Source organism: Lissotriton helveticus, chromosome 4_1 (genome assembly GCF_964261635.1).
Source record: "Lissotriton helveticus chromosome 4_1, aLisHel1.1, whole genome shotgun sequence".
Lineage (NCBI taxonomy): Eukaryota > Metazoa > Chordata > Amphibia > Caudata > Salamandridae > Lissotriton > Lissotriton helveticus.
The window spans coordinates 1,069,162,820-1,069,177,757 of record NC_136063.1 but is presented as its reverse complement, the minus strand read 5'-3'; the positions used below and the strand labels follow the sequence as shown (position 1 = coordinate 1,069,177,757).

Below are 14,938 nucleotides of genomic sequence, written 5' to 3'. Positions count from 1 at the left end.
ATTTATTTGGTCTAATATGGTTCTGTGGTCATATTTTAGTATTCCCACTTTGTACAAAAATATAACTGAGGCACAGGAAGAGTACATGTTCCTCCCAGGATCACACAGTGCAGTCAAGAAGCAAAGCTGCAATTACAATGTAGTTTCGCTTGTTTCTAAGGGGTGGATTATGAAGGTTCTGCCATTACTATTGTCCAGTAGCGTAGCCAGTGTCTCATGGGCCCTGGTGCATGAAGGAAATGTGCCCCCTGGCAGCTGTTTTTTATGGTATTATATAGCAATGATAGGAGTTCAATGGCTCCGGGCCTTTGAGTCCCAAGTCACTGCACCTTCTGCACCAAAGGTACCTACGCCCTGCAAGGGCAGAAATCACACATTACGACTGGTAACTCCACCCTGGCACTGCTTCCTTCCCAGTTCCTGGTCTAGAATGAGGACTAACATGAACAGACAGGAATTCCAGCCAGACACTGTGTCTAGTCCAGATTCGGAGCCAATTTCGGCTTAGGAATTCCTCCTGTTTTGAGCATGAAAAATCAAGCAGTTTACATTCGAGCGAATGCATCCTTTGCACTGGTAAGCAGGCGAGGCTGTATCCCCCGGCATGCCTCTCCGCCCAAGTCAGTATCTGCCCCTAAATTGGAAGTGAGTCCAGTGGATCTAAATGTTTAAGCCTGAGCGGCCTGTTTCAAGCCTGTGGCCTGCAGGTCACACTAAGGCGCCTACGGTGCTCAAAGCACTGAGATGTCTTAAGTTCCTTCAATGGAATGACGTGGGCTGGATCAGGTAAGGTAGCACACGATGCAGTGGATTTGCGAGTCAGTCCAAGCTTTCTACCATCACGTCAAATTAGAAACTGGATTGAACGTCATATCTCCTGCTGTGTTTGTTCACTTCACGTTTGTGTGCTCAGTAGAGTTGGTGTTCTCACTGTGGATGTAGCCTGCACAAGGAATTTCTGAATGAATGCGCTAAAGTGGATATAGCGATGAGTGGGCTGGGTGTGTGCAAGTAATGCACATGTGGTTTGCACCTCCTAGGCCTTCATCATGAGTTAGCTTGGTTTATCAGTCAGTAGTATTTACCCAGAACGGATGCAGTACCGCACATTGTGGTATTACACTGAGGCAACATTAACACCAGATTGTAAGTTTCAGAGGACAGAATGACAGATAACGTGAGGCACTGGAGCTGGTACACCTGATTACCACAGATTTTCCATCTTCCACCAACTTATTCCTTTTCAAAGTTCACTAGTACTGGCAAAAGAAATTCGCATGATTAAAACCTTGTGTTTGTCCCAATCCAGGGGCCTTATTTATGAAAAGTGAAGCATCGCTGCGTGAAAACAGCGATGCGTCACTTTTCACTGCGCTCTCCCTGCGACATGATTGATGCGTCATATTTATAATATGACGCATCATGTCGCAAGGAGTTACAGATACGTCAGTATTTCTGACGTATCTGTAAGCGCAAAAGTCACGCATTGCTGGGGTGTGTCACAAAAGTGACGCAACTCCAGCAATGCGTCCTTTCACATGGGGAAAGCCCCATGTGAAAGGGCTTGCGTCAGTCTTACGCCTGCTGTGAGGCAGGCGCAAGAATTTGACGCAACAGCATCCTAAAAGTGACGCAGTGAAATCTCATAGATTTCACTGCGTCACTATTACGAGGCTTTTTGCATGTGAACGCCCCCTTTGCATACATTATACCTGACGCAGGTAAAATGTAGCGCAGGGGTTTACAAAGTGACACATCTGCTTAGATGCGTCACTTTGTAAATAGTGCGCAACACGACGCATGTGTTACGCTGCCGATGAGTCACAAAAAGTGACGCATCGGAAGCGCAAAACTGACACAAGGCTTCATAAATGAGGCCCCAGGTGCTCCCTGCCAGCTCAGTTTGAGACGAATTGGCAAGTTTTTAGGCATTCACAACGATTGAGGAGCGTAATTGCTACCATTTTCTGATCGCTTAATTTGCACCTAAATGGATCTGTGGTAGGCTGTGCAGAAAGTGCCGTGGTCTGTAGCATATCATGTTGGATGAGCAAGAAAAGTGAAGGAAGGGGTGGTATGTGAAAGAAAAATGATAATAATTGAGAGAAAAAATGCAAATGCATAAACAAATGGGACCTAGTCACAAAGCAAAATTTACATGAATTGATTGGTAAACAATGTTTATGACAAACATTTTCCCGCATGGAATCACAATGCGGTCGTTACAACGACCGCATTGTGATTTCGCATACCATTACTCCGTAAGTTGGAACAAAACATTATATTTCAGTTCCCCATCAAGTTTCATAGCCCCTTTACGGGTAAATCTGTGTGAGGGGGGCTCTGTGTAGGTGGCTCTATGTGAATGACTCTGTGAGGGTGGCTCTGTGTAGGTGGCTCTATGTGAATGACTCTGTGTGGGTGGCTCTGTGTGGGTGGCTCTGTGTGTGTGGGTGGCTTTGTGTGTGTGTGGCTCTGTGGGGGTGTAAATGCAATAGGTCATGCATTTGAAAGCAAATAAGCTATTGGCATTGTAAATGACAATGCCATTTATTTAACGATTAAGCTATTGGCAATGTAAATGACAGTGCCATTTGTTTATGATTTTAAAAAAAAAGTCATGAGCAATGCCAATAGCTCTACCTTTAATATTGCCGAGATCATTGCATTGTAAATGCTTGTTTTTTTTGTTGTTGCGCATTTTTGCAGTCATTGCTGCGCGAGGTAGGGGAGAGGCGGTGCTGGTTTTTCTTGATGTTGCACAATCAGAAATGTCCTTTACCCCCTTTCTTTTTTTTAAACAAAACAGGCCTATCTCCATGCACCCACCTGCACCAACATCAGTCCCGGCCACGTTCTGCAGGGAACCACGTAGCTTTGCCCGTTGGGAGTTCCTTTCCTGGCCTTGCAGCGCGCTGCGGGCCTACATTGGAGCAGGAGAGCGATGTGCACTGCGCCCCGGCCAGGCTGCTCCTGGGCCGTGTGGTGAATTGAAGAGGTGGCAGCCGGCTGCAGACAAGCGTGCCAGAGAGGGCAGAAGTGACACTGCAGCCAGGCTTGGTAGGGCGGCACCTACTGCTGCAGACGAAGAGACTTGCAGCCACCGGACTGGGCGAACATAGCAGCGTGGGCCTCGGGAGCTGCTCGGAGTGCTGGGGAATCCGGGGCGCCTGGCTCCAGCATGCAAGGCTGGGTACATTCTTGGGCCTCTCACTCTGACGGTCCTCGTGGTGGCATGGGTCAGTACTGGCCTCACCACCAGTGTAGCGGGGTGGCTTTGCTCACTCTCTGTCTATGCTGCACAGGCCTCCGGTGTGTAACAACACGTATACATAGGTCTCTGCCGGCATAGACCCTGTGTGGCCTTATGTGCGGCCTTACGCCCCTTTATTTATATCCTCAGACAGCGCCTGCCCGAAGGAGTGCTACAGGTGGCAACAGTGTGATATAGAGGCCGGATGGCTCTCTAGAGATGCTATATGTTCTCCTCCCTTCCAGCTCCACAACTTGAACCCACTCCGTGTCTTCACGCACCTGTTGACAAATCTAGCTTTCTTCAAGTCTTTTAGACTTATAGACATATTTGACCTACCACAGGTTGTAATTTAAGTTGGGAGCATGCAATGTTGTCCTGAATGTGCGCCATCCCAAAGCACTCCACTGATACTTTCCAGTGTGCTCATTCTCAGAAAGTGCCAACAGTGGCGGGGAAGCCCGACTGGAGCCTCCAACTACACGATTAGATTGCACGTTCAACACTCCACATAAGTGATTCATGCAAGAATAGCTTATCCCTCTAGAGGTAGTTAACGCCTTTACGTACCTGGGGATTCATGTATCAAATGATCTTAGATGGTCCCAGCATATAGATATTGCGGTATTAAGGCACAGCCAATTGACTGGTGCTCTTGGTTCAGAGCATAGAAAATCCATGACCAAACCAATAAAACCAGCACTACAGGTGTACGAGGCCAAGGCCCTCGGCTCTGCACTTTACGGCGCTGAGCTGTGGGGCTTTGAGAAGCTTCAGTCACTCCAAACCTCCGAAAATAAGTTCTTCCGAACTATTACTGGCCTTCCTAAAAGTACTCCATTGCTGCCACTTAGGTATGATCTGGGCAGGAAGGCTGTTGTAGATTTGGCCAGGCTTCGTCCAATTTTATATTGGCAGAGGCTCTGGACTACACCTGAGCTTTTTCACTATTCTGAGGGGTTTCTAGACATTATTAAAGCAGATGTGTTCCATAAAATTGGTTGGTTGAATGTACTAAGAGCAACGCTGGGTGATCTCGGTCATCGAATGCTTTGGGATAACCCAGTGGGAGCTTCATTCCCAACTAAGAAAGTCCTAAAAGAAATCTATTGGGAGAAGGTGGCCGGTCGGTACTGGAGTGGTACTAGTGCAGCGTCTATGGCTGGAGGATTCCTAGAAGCAAAGCCGAATCCCAGCCAAGAACTTTACTGGGACGCTATAACCACACCGAGGGACAGGAAGCTCCTTTTTCAAATCAGAGCAGGTGCCCTTCCCCTTAGATCCCTGACAGGCAGGTGGGGAGGTTCATCTATCAGTAACTGTCCCGCTTGTGGAGCTCTTAAGGAAACAATTGGCCATTTTTTATTTGCTTGCACGACCTATGCTGAACCTAGGCGCATCTGGCTAACTCCAATGTGTAAGAACTTAGGTACCACTAGTAGTGTTGTAGCTTTAAGAATCATACGCACTAGCACTTTACTGCCTTTAGTAATAGCTACCGCCAAATATCTTGGATGGGCATTGTATATCAGACAGAGGTTTCTAGGCAGCTGATTGTCTTTTTTACTGTATTAATAGTCTGTCTGCATTTTTATCCGTAAATTTTTATCTGTAAACTTTTATCTTGTATCGACATCTATGTTTTAAACTATTTGTTTGTAAATCAAGTCTTACTTTTAACTGAAATGCTTTTTAAAAAAATGTTTTTATATTGGAGATTGTATGTGCTTTTATGAGTAAACCTCGAATAAAGCAATTTTGACTTGACTTGACTTGGCTTATCCAGTCCAGCTTGTTGCTCTGCTGTCTGTGACAAGTAGATTTTATAAGGGTGTAAACAGGAATACAAAACCTGTGAGCCATGAGATCTTTGCCCGAAATATAGTAGTGTCTACCTAAGTTTCTTGGTATGTGCCATCCTGCTTTTACTTCATTGAAAATAAGGTTGGTATTATTGTCGACAGTTTCTTGTAAAGTGTCTTAAATAAAACTCAAAAATCACTCGATAAGGATATAGGACCTTTTCAAGATGGTCGCCTTTGTGACCTAACCCTAGCTTCTAAGAAGCTACTCTTCCATGACGGATGCCACTATTGCCCGGTTCGTATATAGTACAGGTAAATACACATTTCAATTTGTATCTAATAACATCTGCCATGGGTAACCCTTCTTGCCAAGCTTTTGCTTCAAGATAATTATTACGATGTTGATCTAAGAATGTTGGCCCGACCTTCCCAATCCAAAATGGCCGCCAAAGGAGGGTGGTAGTACGGGTGCTTTAGAGGTCCACATCCCCTGTTGGCAGTCCCCGGTGTCAGTGAAGCGTCTTCCGGGTTTTTTTTCTTCAGTAACTTTATTGAGCATCGCCCGCTCACACTGCGGGTCGGAAAGGGTGTGTGTTTGTTGTAGAATGGAGACGGTTGAGCAGGGATAGCAGCGTTCTCGCCCCCCAGCCAACCAGCGCCATGGGGCAGTAGCACAGCTCTGCGGCCAGCTTGAAGTACAACGAGAAGGAGCTGCTGTCCTTGTCCAAGCAGCCGGCAGAAAAGGCTGACGAACTACTCATGAAGGGGCCCAAGAAGGGCAGCGGTAGGTCAGCTAGCATATCCGCCTCTCGCAGCATCTGCTTGAGTGACAAACACATCATGAGGGGCACTTTAAGATGCCATCAACCCCTAATGCGTTATGTGTGATGTCTGATGGTGTTGGAAGTATTTGGGCATAGCTGTCAAGTTTCCCAGGTCCATAAGTGACGTGCTGCTTCAATCCAGCTTTTTTCCTTTTAATTCTGGGACTTGTAGTCCTGTTTTACCATGGAATAAATTAAACCAGTCCCATATTTCAAAGAAAAAACCTGGACCTGGGAAACTTGGCTGAGCTTTTTGGGGTACTGATGAAAAAGTGTTGAAATGTGCACCAAATGACAAGCACCACTGTGATCCCCAGGGGATACTAGGGTCCGTCGCTTATACTGCTTTGAGGGAATAATCAGGTGACAATTGATGCGGTGGCATTGAAGAGGAGGGTTTATGTTGTGTGGGGTGGAAGTGTGACCACCCCAAAAGAGACTGCAGCGTGAAAATGTCAAATGAGAAGTGAGCAGCGTGATGTACAAAGGAATGACAAACATGCTACTGTCGCGGTACCCGATACCGAGGATGCACTGTTTGAGTCACATTAAGAGGAGGGTGTCCTATGATTAGGGGCTCTGACGAACAATTATGGCGAAGCACTGTTTGGGAGAAGGATAGCATGTTGAGGGATTTATGTGGAGGGTTTGTATAATTAAGGGTTTTACTGATGTATTGATAATAGACACAGCCAGCAAAAAACGTGAGGGTACTGTGGGTTACTGGATGTTTGGATCGTTCTGGATTATCTAGTGACCAGTCAGTACGGTGGGTTGTCTAATAATGATGTGATGGCACTGGGTGTACCAGATGAAATAAAGAGTTGATAGTAATGTTCATCACAATGTTATGAGAGGCATTGCTTGGGTTCTGCATGAGTGGTTCTCCATGCCACTAAGTAAGGGTGATGCCACGGGGGCATGAAATGATTAGTGGGCGGTATGAGTCGCCAAAGAATGAGAGGGGTTTGTGATGAAGGACAGTGGGGTATTTGTCGGGTGACATTGTGAAGGGGAATTCTTGAGTAACAAGCATTTGTAATGCAATAGGTCTCGCATTTGCGAGAGTTTAACCTATTAGCATTGTAAATGACAATGCCTTTTATTTATGTTTTAAAAACCAACACATAAATAAAAGGCATTGCCATTTACAATGCCAATAGCTCAAACTCTAACAACTGCGAGAACTATTGCATTGCAAATGCTTGTTAACATTTGTCTGGAGTATGACGTGGAGCTGACACAGAGAGGAGGGCGGCCGAAAGTTTCGCGAGAGGTCTGCTGCAACAATAAAGGTGCATCATCAAGGTCTGAAAAGCGCAGATTATGTGAAATTAGTAAAGGCGCTGCAGCATGCTGCGTGGAGGAGGCGGACAGAGTCTCATGCTGCGTGGAGGAGGCGGACGGAGTCTCATGCTGCGTGGAGGAGGCGGGCGGGTTCTCATGCTGCGTGGAGGAGGCGGGCGGGTTCTCATGCTGCGTGGAGGAGGCGGGCGGGTTCTCATGCTGCGTGGAGGAGGCGGGCGGGTTCTCATGCTGTGTGGAGGAGGTGGGCGGGGTCTCAAAGCGCCTATGATGTGAAATTAGTAAAGGCGCTGCGGCATGCTGCGTGGAGGAGGCGGACGGAGTCTCATGCTGCGTTGAGGAGGCGGGCGGGTTCTCATGCTGCGTGGAGGAGGCGGGCGGGGTCTCAAAGCGCCTATGATGTGAAATTAGTAAAGGCGCTGCGGCATGCTGCGTGGAAGAGGCGAGCGGGGTCTCATGCTGCGTGGAGGAGGCGGGCGGGTTCTCATGCTGCGTGGAGGAGGCGGGCGGGTTCTCATGCTGAGTGGAGGAGGCGGGCGGGTTCTCATGCTGCGTGGAGGAGGCGGGCGGGTTCTCATGCTGCGTGGATGAGGCGGGCGGGTTCTCATGCTGTGTGGAGGAGGCGGGCGGGGTCTCAAAGCGCCTATGATGTGAAATTAGTAAAGGCACTGCGGCATGCTGCGTGGAGGAGGCGGACGGAGTCTCATGCTGCGTTGAGGAGGCGGGCGGGTTCTCATGCTGCGTGGAGGAGGCGGGCGGGGTCTCAAAGCACCTATGATGTGAAATTAGTAAAGGCGCTGCGGCATGCTGCGTGGAAGAGGCGAGCGGGGTCTCATGCTGCGTGGAGGAGGCGGGCGGGGTCTCATGCTGCGTGGAGGAGACGGGCGTTGTCTCAAAGCGCCGATGATGTGAAATTAGTAAAGGCGCTGCGGCATGCTGCGTGGAGGAGGCATGCGGGGTCTCATGCTGCGTGGAGGAGGCGGGCGGGGTCTCATGCTGCATGGAGGAGGCAGGCGGGGTCTCAAAGCGCCGATTATGTGAAATTAGTAAAGGCGCTGCGGCATGCTGCGTGGAGGAGGCGGGAGGGGCCTGAAAGCATCGCTGCAATAATCTTATAAAAGAGTTCTCCTCAGCAACACATTAAGCATACACGTGGAACAAAACTGTAGTTAGGAACTGCTGCTTCCGGACTAAACGGAAGTCAGTCACACATCAACAGCACCTAAAAAGCCAGATGACAAAAGCTCTGCCAACGTTAAACTAATGCCAAGGAGCAACAGAAATTACCCAGAAGTTTGACCCAACATACTAATTACTCATGCTGCGTGGAGGAGGCGGGCGGGTTCTCATGCTGCGTGGAGGAGGCGGGCGGGTTCTCATGCTGCGTGGAGGAGGCGGGCGGGTTCTCATGCTGCGTGGAGGAGGCGGGCGGGTTCTCATGCTGCGTGGAGGAGGCGGGCGGGTTCTTATGCTGTGTGGAGGAGGTGGGCGGGGTCTCAAAGCGCCTATGATGTGAAATTAGTAAAGTCGCTGCGGCATGCTGCGTGGAGGAGGCAGACGGAGTCTCATGCTGCGTTGAGGAGACGGGCGGGTTCTCATGCTGCCCGGAGGAGGCCGGCGGGGTCTCATGCTGCATGGAGGAGGCAGGCGGGGTCTCAAAGCGCCGATGATGTGAAATTAGTAAAGGCGCTGCGGCATGCTGCGTGGAGGAGGCGGGAGGGGCCTGAAAGCATCGCTGCAATAATCTTATAAAAGAGTTCTCCTCAGCAACACATTAAGCATACACGCGGACCAAAACTGTAGTTAGGAACTGCTGCTTCCGGACTAAACGGAAGTCAGTCACACATCAACAGCACCTAAAAAGCCAGATGACAAAAGCTCTGCCAACGTTAAACTAATGCCAAGCAGCAACAGAAATTACCCAGAAGTTTGACCCAACATACTAATTACTCATGCTGCGTGGAGGATGCGGGCGGGTTCTAATGCTGCGTGGAGGAGGCGGGCGGGTTCTCATGCTGCGTGGAGGAGGCGGGCGGGTTCTCATGCTGCGTGGAGGAGGCGGGCGGGTTCTCATGCTGCGTGGAGGAGGCGGGCGGGTTCTCATGCTGTGTGGAGGAGGTGGGCGGGGTCTCAAAGCGCCTATGATGTGAAATTAGTAAAGGCGCTGCGGCATGCTGCGTGGAAGAGGCGAGCGGGGTCTCATGCTGCGTGGAGGAGGTGGGCGGGTTCTCATGCTGCGTGGAGGAGGCGGGCGGGTTCTCATGCTGCGTGGAGGAGGCGGGCGGGTTCTAATGCTGCGTGGAGGAGGCATGCGGGGTCTCATGCTGCGTGGAGGAGGCGGGCGGGGTCTCATGCTGCATGGAGGAGGCAGGCGGGGTCTCAAAGCGCCGATGATGTGAAATTAGTAAAGGCGCTGCGGCATGCTGCGTGGAGGAGGCGGGAGGGGCCTGAAAGCATCTCTGCAATAATCTTATAAAAGAGTTCTCAGCAACACATTAAGCATACACGCGGACCAAAACTGTAGTTAGGAACTGCTGCTTCCGGACTAAATGGAAGTCAGTCACACATCAACAGCACCTAAAAAGCCAGATGACAAAAGCTCTGCCAACGTTAAACTTATGCCAAGCAGCAACAGAAATTACCCAGAAGTGGGCGGAGTTTGACCCAACATACTAATTACTTAATGCCAAGGAGAGGCAGCATTCGCTGCCCTATCCGAGACCTAAAAAAGTAGGGGAACGGAATCTATGGAATTAAAGAAGTAGTGGCCCACCGTGCCCCGCGGAACCCACCCACTTGACCTCTGCGTGTGAATGGTACCACAATGGGGCTCTCTTGACAGGTACATTTTAGGAAAAGCTATGAAATTAAGGATAATCAACAAGGAATCGTCCAGGACTCAACCCTGGGTTTTTCACTGGCAGCCACAATACACAGGATGAGAAAGCAAAAGACACACAGATGGACGGAATGCAGGCCAAATCAAACATTCACCCCCAGTCGAGAGATCTGGGTTAATTCACAGGAAGCTGTCAGGTAGGCCTGCAAGCTGCACACCAGCATTTGGAAATCTGAGAAAGAGATACTTGTATTAACCTTAGGAAGCTGCTTTGCAATGTCCCCGCCCACAAAGACCGCCTCCAAGTAAATCCACAGGTTTTGGACAGTCATCCAATTTTCAATGATATCTGTAGTGTTCGAAAGAGACTGCACCCAGTTTTGGATCTTGGCCTTAAATGGTGTGTTGTATCTGAAAGAAATAAAAAAGAATCATTTGCACGCGAAAATATTCGGTTTAATATTCAAAAGAGGTAAATGCAATTAATACAAAGCAAATCGTACAAGTAATTGAAATTTAAACGCCCTTTCTACTTGATTCAAAACCTGCAAAGCATTGGTAATACGGTTTACATGTATGAAGAAATAATGTTGTTCCACACATATGAAATATAGTGCAGATTGAAAATCCTCAATAGTAGCTTGAGGTCGTATCTCAGAGCTGTCCAACGAAGGTCCAGGAGGGCCGTATCCAGGCAAGATGGTTAGGCTATACACATGGGATACGTTTACCAAGAAAGCATCCTATGGGAACTTATTTATGTGGACAAATAATATCATAAATATGCATAGATCCAGCCGTCCTTAGTCTGCAATGGTGGCTGCTAATCTATTGAAACTCATCAAGTCAAGTGGTCAGAGCTCCTCATTTAGGTCAATCCTGCTATTGTTGTAGTTGTTAAAGACCTTCAATATAAAAAACATATTTTTACACCTAATAGGCTAATGAAAGTCTTGACAGGCGCCTTTTTACTTAGATCTGCCTCACAGGAATTTGACCATTGAAAAGATCAACATCAAAAGCTAAATATATTTTATTCTGGTTTCAAACTATATACTTTCATGCAGGAATCAGAGAGGCAGCATTTGCACCTATCTAGGTAAGACTGACACTACGCTCTATAGGGTAAACTCAGTTCATCAATGTTGATATTTTTGACTGCCTAGACTCTTGGTTTCAAACAAAATTTGAGAGGAGAAAGGACCTTTCCTAATTAAAAGTGGGTCAAATACATATGGTCAAAATATACAAGCGTTTCTTGCATCTGCTCATGTCATGTGGGTCAAGGGCAAATATATTCCAAGCCTAAATGACAGGCAAGAGAAATGCTTAAGGAAAAGGGGCTTCACATTTATCCAACCAGTCCGGCTAAGAACAGATTGGGATAAAAATACCAATCAAAGGTGAGAGAATCCACTTATTATGCCATCTCATCCCAACTTCACCACAAGGATAATCCCTTTAGGTTATGTAAGGACTCTCACCCACTAGAACCGACTTGGACTTGGCCGTAGCCCACGAGTCCTTAAAATGCTCCAACGTGCAATCCACCTTATCGCCAAACAGGCAAGTGCCATCAAAGGGCATGTCCATCAATGTGTTCTAGACATCCCCAGAAAAGCCAGTCGTTCTCAGCCAGGCGTGGCGGCGTAGCGCCACTGTCGTTGAAATTGCCCTGCCCAGTGAATCAGCAGTGTTGAGACCACAACGGATCGGGAAATTGGCTGCATCTCTCCCCTGCAATAGCTTGGGAGGGTATTGTCCGAGCCTTCACCGGACACTGAGGCAGCACCTGCGCAACCGTATCCCACACAGAATGGAAATAACGGCCCAAGAGACATGCGGTGTTCACAGACCGCAGTCCTGAACTGGCAGAAGAAAACACCTTCCCAAACTGCTCCAGTTTCTTGGAATCCCTGTCCGGCGGTGCGGAAGGGACCGCGCTCAAGGTCGCAGAGGCTTGGACAACCAAGTTCTCAGGGGTAGAGCAGTGGCTCTGTAGAAGAAGATGCCGGCCGAAGCACCTCTGTCAGGAGGTTAGTCCTGACGGCCACGGTAGGGAGCTCGAGGTGGAGAGCCTAGGCCGCCCTACGTAACACCATAGAGTAGGAACCACCCTCTTCCGTAGCCACGGTAGGAGGAGACAGGGAGCCAGGCTCAGGAGTATAATCCTGGTCACCTGCATCCCCAGATTCTCATCCCAGTCTGGGTCTAACTCGCATTGTGATGCAAGAGGGACCTCAGACCCCTCCCAGTTCTCCCCGTCTGTCAGAACACTAAGAAACAGAGGACCCTTACCGTATACTTGCACAGGAACAGAGATGCTAGTTCCCAACTCCCTCTCTAGGATTCTTCAGAGACCGAATAAGATCACGTCTCCAAACAACCCCAAAAGGGGAAGGGGGAGTGGATAAAATAACAAACAACAGAAGAGGCTGGCTCTGGACCTCCGGATTTCCTTCACAGCACCATTTCTAGTCAGTCCGTTCGATAGACTTTCTCTCGAAAGCTAGATGAGGAAACTAACAAAGCACAATTACTTAGTACCTTGATCTGCTGTATACCTATCTAAAACTCTATAGATATTTATAATTGTGCCCTAGGAAATGACGTACCCCTAAATCCTTTTGAACTAGCCCCTCTTCGTTGTGGTTGGTGATTGGCTGCCTTGTGTTCTTTTTCTTACTTTTTCTGTGCGGTTTCAATTATGATATATGAGCATTCGGTGAATTAATCAAGTTAAGCCTAACCTAATTGTTATTATTATTATTATTCTGTGTATCAGCTCACCTACCAGTATGTTTTAATGAAGTGTCTTCTATTCTTCTCGAATTAAATGTGATAACTTGTTGTAAGATTTCATCTTATTTTTACTAGAATTTAATTTTCCAACATTATTTATTTTCAACAATGTTCTTGTCTTCAAGTAGTCGTATTTATTCAATTAATGAGTCTTTTGTTTCTCTTTTTCAGCTTGGTCCTTAGCAGAATCTCTCAACATTCAGGTAAGTCCTTTTTATTCCTGTGACTATGTTTTATTTCTCTCAATAACCTCTTCTTATGTTATTTTCAACAATAAACAAAAAATGTAACTTAGCTTTCAAATGCTGACTTCGTTTTTCTCTTCTCTTGACCGCTAGGGTTAACTCCTGTGATGAGTCACTGAAGCGGGAGGAGTTCCGTCGTGAAGAATTCCTCGAATAAGTTGTGCTGTTTCCAGACCGGGGGCAAGAATATCGGGTGAGGAGAGAGGGAAAACTACGCTAACCAAACTCAAGGTAACTCTTCTCTGAACTGGGAATTGCTGTTAGGTCCCAAAAATAATTCTGTCAAAAAGTGACTGGGGGTACCGCTCTCTCTGGATCTGCGCTTGCAGGTGCGGAAAAAGAAAGAACTGATGTCAGCGTGCGTGGGCGCGTCTAAGTAGCTCCAGCGACGTCATCTCGCCGACTACGATGCCAACAATGTCCGCTGAGCCATATGACTACGACTACCGACGCGCAGGGGTACTGCTGCCAAAAAACTTTTGTTATCAGGTCTGATGCCTGGGGATATTCTAAGGTAAGCAATCTATCACTAACATGTCTCTTTCAGATTTTTACTTTACGTGGTATTAATCTGGCATACCTGTTCTATTGATCTTATTTCCTGCTTCCATGCATATTGCATGAGCCTCAGTTCTTGCTTCTGTTCTCAGCATCTGCAAATGTTTTCTATATACAGTGGCATCCTATAATAGTTTCCTCCTCCTGAGTGGTATGATTTTGATTTGCAATTTGTATTGTGCTCAAATGCCCTGCGGCATCTTGGCGCTGCTTCTTGCAAAAGAATGATCCTGGGTACTTAGTGTTCTGCTACTAACTGTTAAAAAGCCAGGTTTAAAAAAAAATTCTACAAGACCAAAGATTGGGACTGTTTTTTAGATTTAAGGGGAGCATGTTCCAGAGTTTAGCTGTCCAGACCACCCCGCCACCCCCCCCTCCCCACCCCCCTGTGCTCTCTTAGTTCTGGGGACCACCAAAAGCTTGCCAGCAGAGGCTCATAGAATTCTTGCTGGAGTGTACCAGATAAATCGATTTCTCAGATAGCCCGGGCCAATAATACGAAATGCTTTAAAGGCTAAATATAATTATTTAAATGTAATCCTTTTGTTGATTGGGAGAAAATGCATTTTGTTCAGGCCATGGGACACAGATTGGTACTTGGAAATTCCCAGAAGAAGTAGAAACTAAAGTTCGTGCAAGAGTCTTTTTTGAAAATATAGGAAGAGTGCATTTCCATAGCCCAATTTGGACAAGGCTAATAAAGTCAGGACTATCTTCTGGAGCCTAGTGGAATGATGGGGAACATTTTCCTAATCCTTTAAAATGAAAAAGACTGCCGAGGTAAGGGCAGTAATCTGATCTTTGAAGGTTAGTCTGTTATCAAAGATAATTCCTAAATTCTTCTCCTTTTTCACAGTAAGCGGAAGGGAGCCCAGTTTGATCAGCCACTAGCTAAATGACCAAAAGGAGGTGTCATTGCCCAGGTGGAAAATCTCTGTTTTACCAGAGTTTAGTTGTAGGCAATTGAGTTTCTTCCATTCATTTATCTGGGCCGTACGGGAACTAAAACATTTTGCTGGAAACCGAGACAAATAGCTGATAAGCTTAGCCAGTGGCATGACATAGAGATTAAAAAGGGTAGGGATCAGCGACGAGTCCTGCGCACACCTGCGCACACCACACGGCAGCCTGAATTGATCTGAGGAGTATGCTCCCATCTACATGTATTGCACCTTATCTGATAGGAAGGATTCAAGTAGTATGAGAGCTATGCCTTTTATTCCTAATTCAGGAGTCACTTAATAAGGAAATTATGGTTGACCGTATCGAAGGCCGCCAAAAGATCCTATAGGATCAGGGTGGCCTTA

At 47.4% G+C, this 14,938-nt stretch overlaps 1 protein-coding gene across 1 annotated transcript in view; it reads right to left on the bottom strand.

Annotated features, from left to right (window-relative positions):
• The window catches only part of DNAH5 (dynein axonemal heavy chain 5), a 5,174,212-nt gene that overhangs the window by 3,472,953 nt on the left and 1,686,321 nt on the right, over positions 1 to 14,938 (bottom strand). The window contains exon 30 of the mRNA XM_078687662.1: positions 10,284 to 10,437. Within this exon, the coding sequence (XP_078543788.1) occupies positions 10,284 to 10,437 (154 nt within the window). The remainder of the gene's footprint in view (positions 1 to 10,283; positions 10,438 to 14,938) is intronic.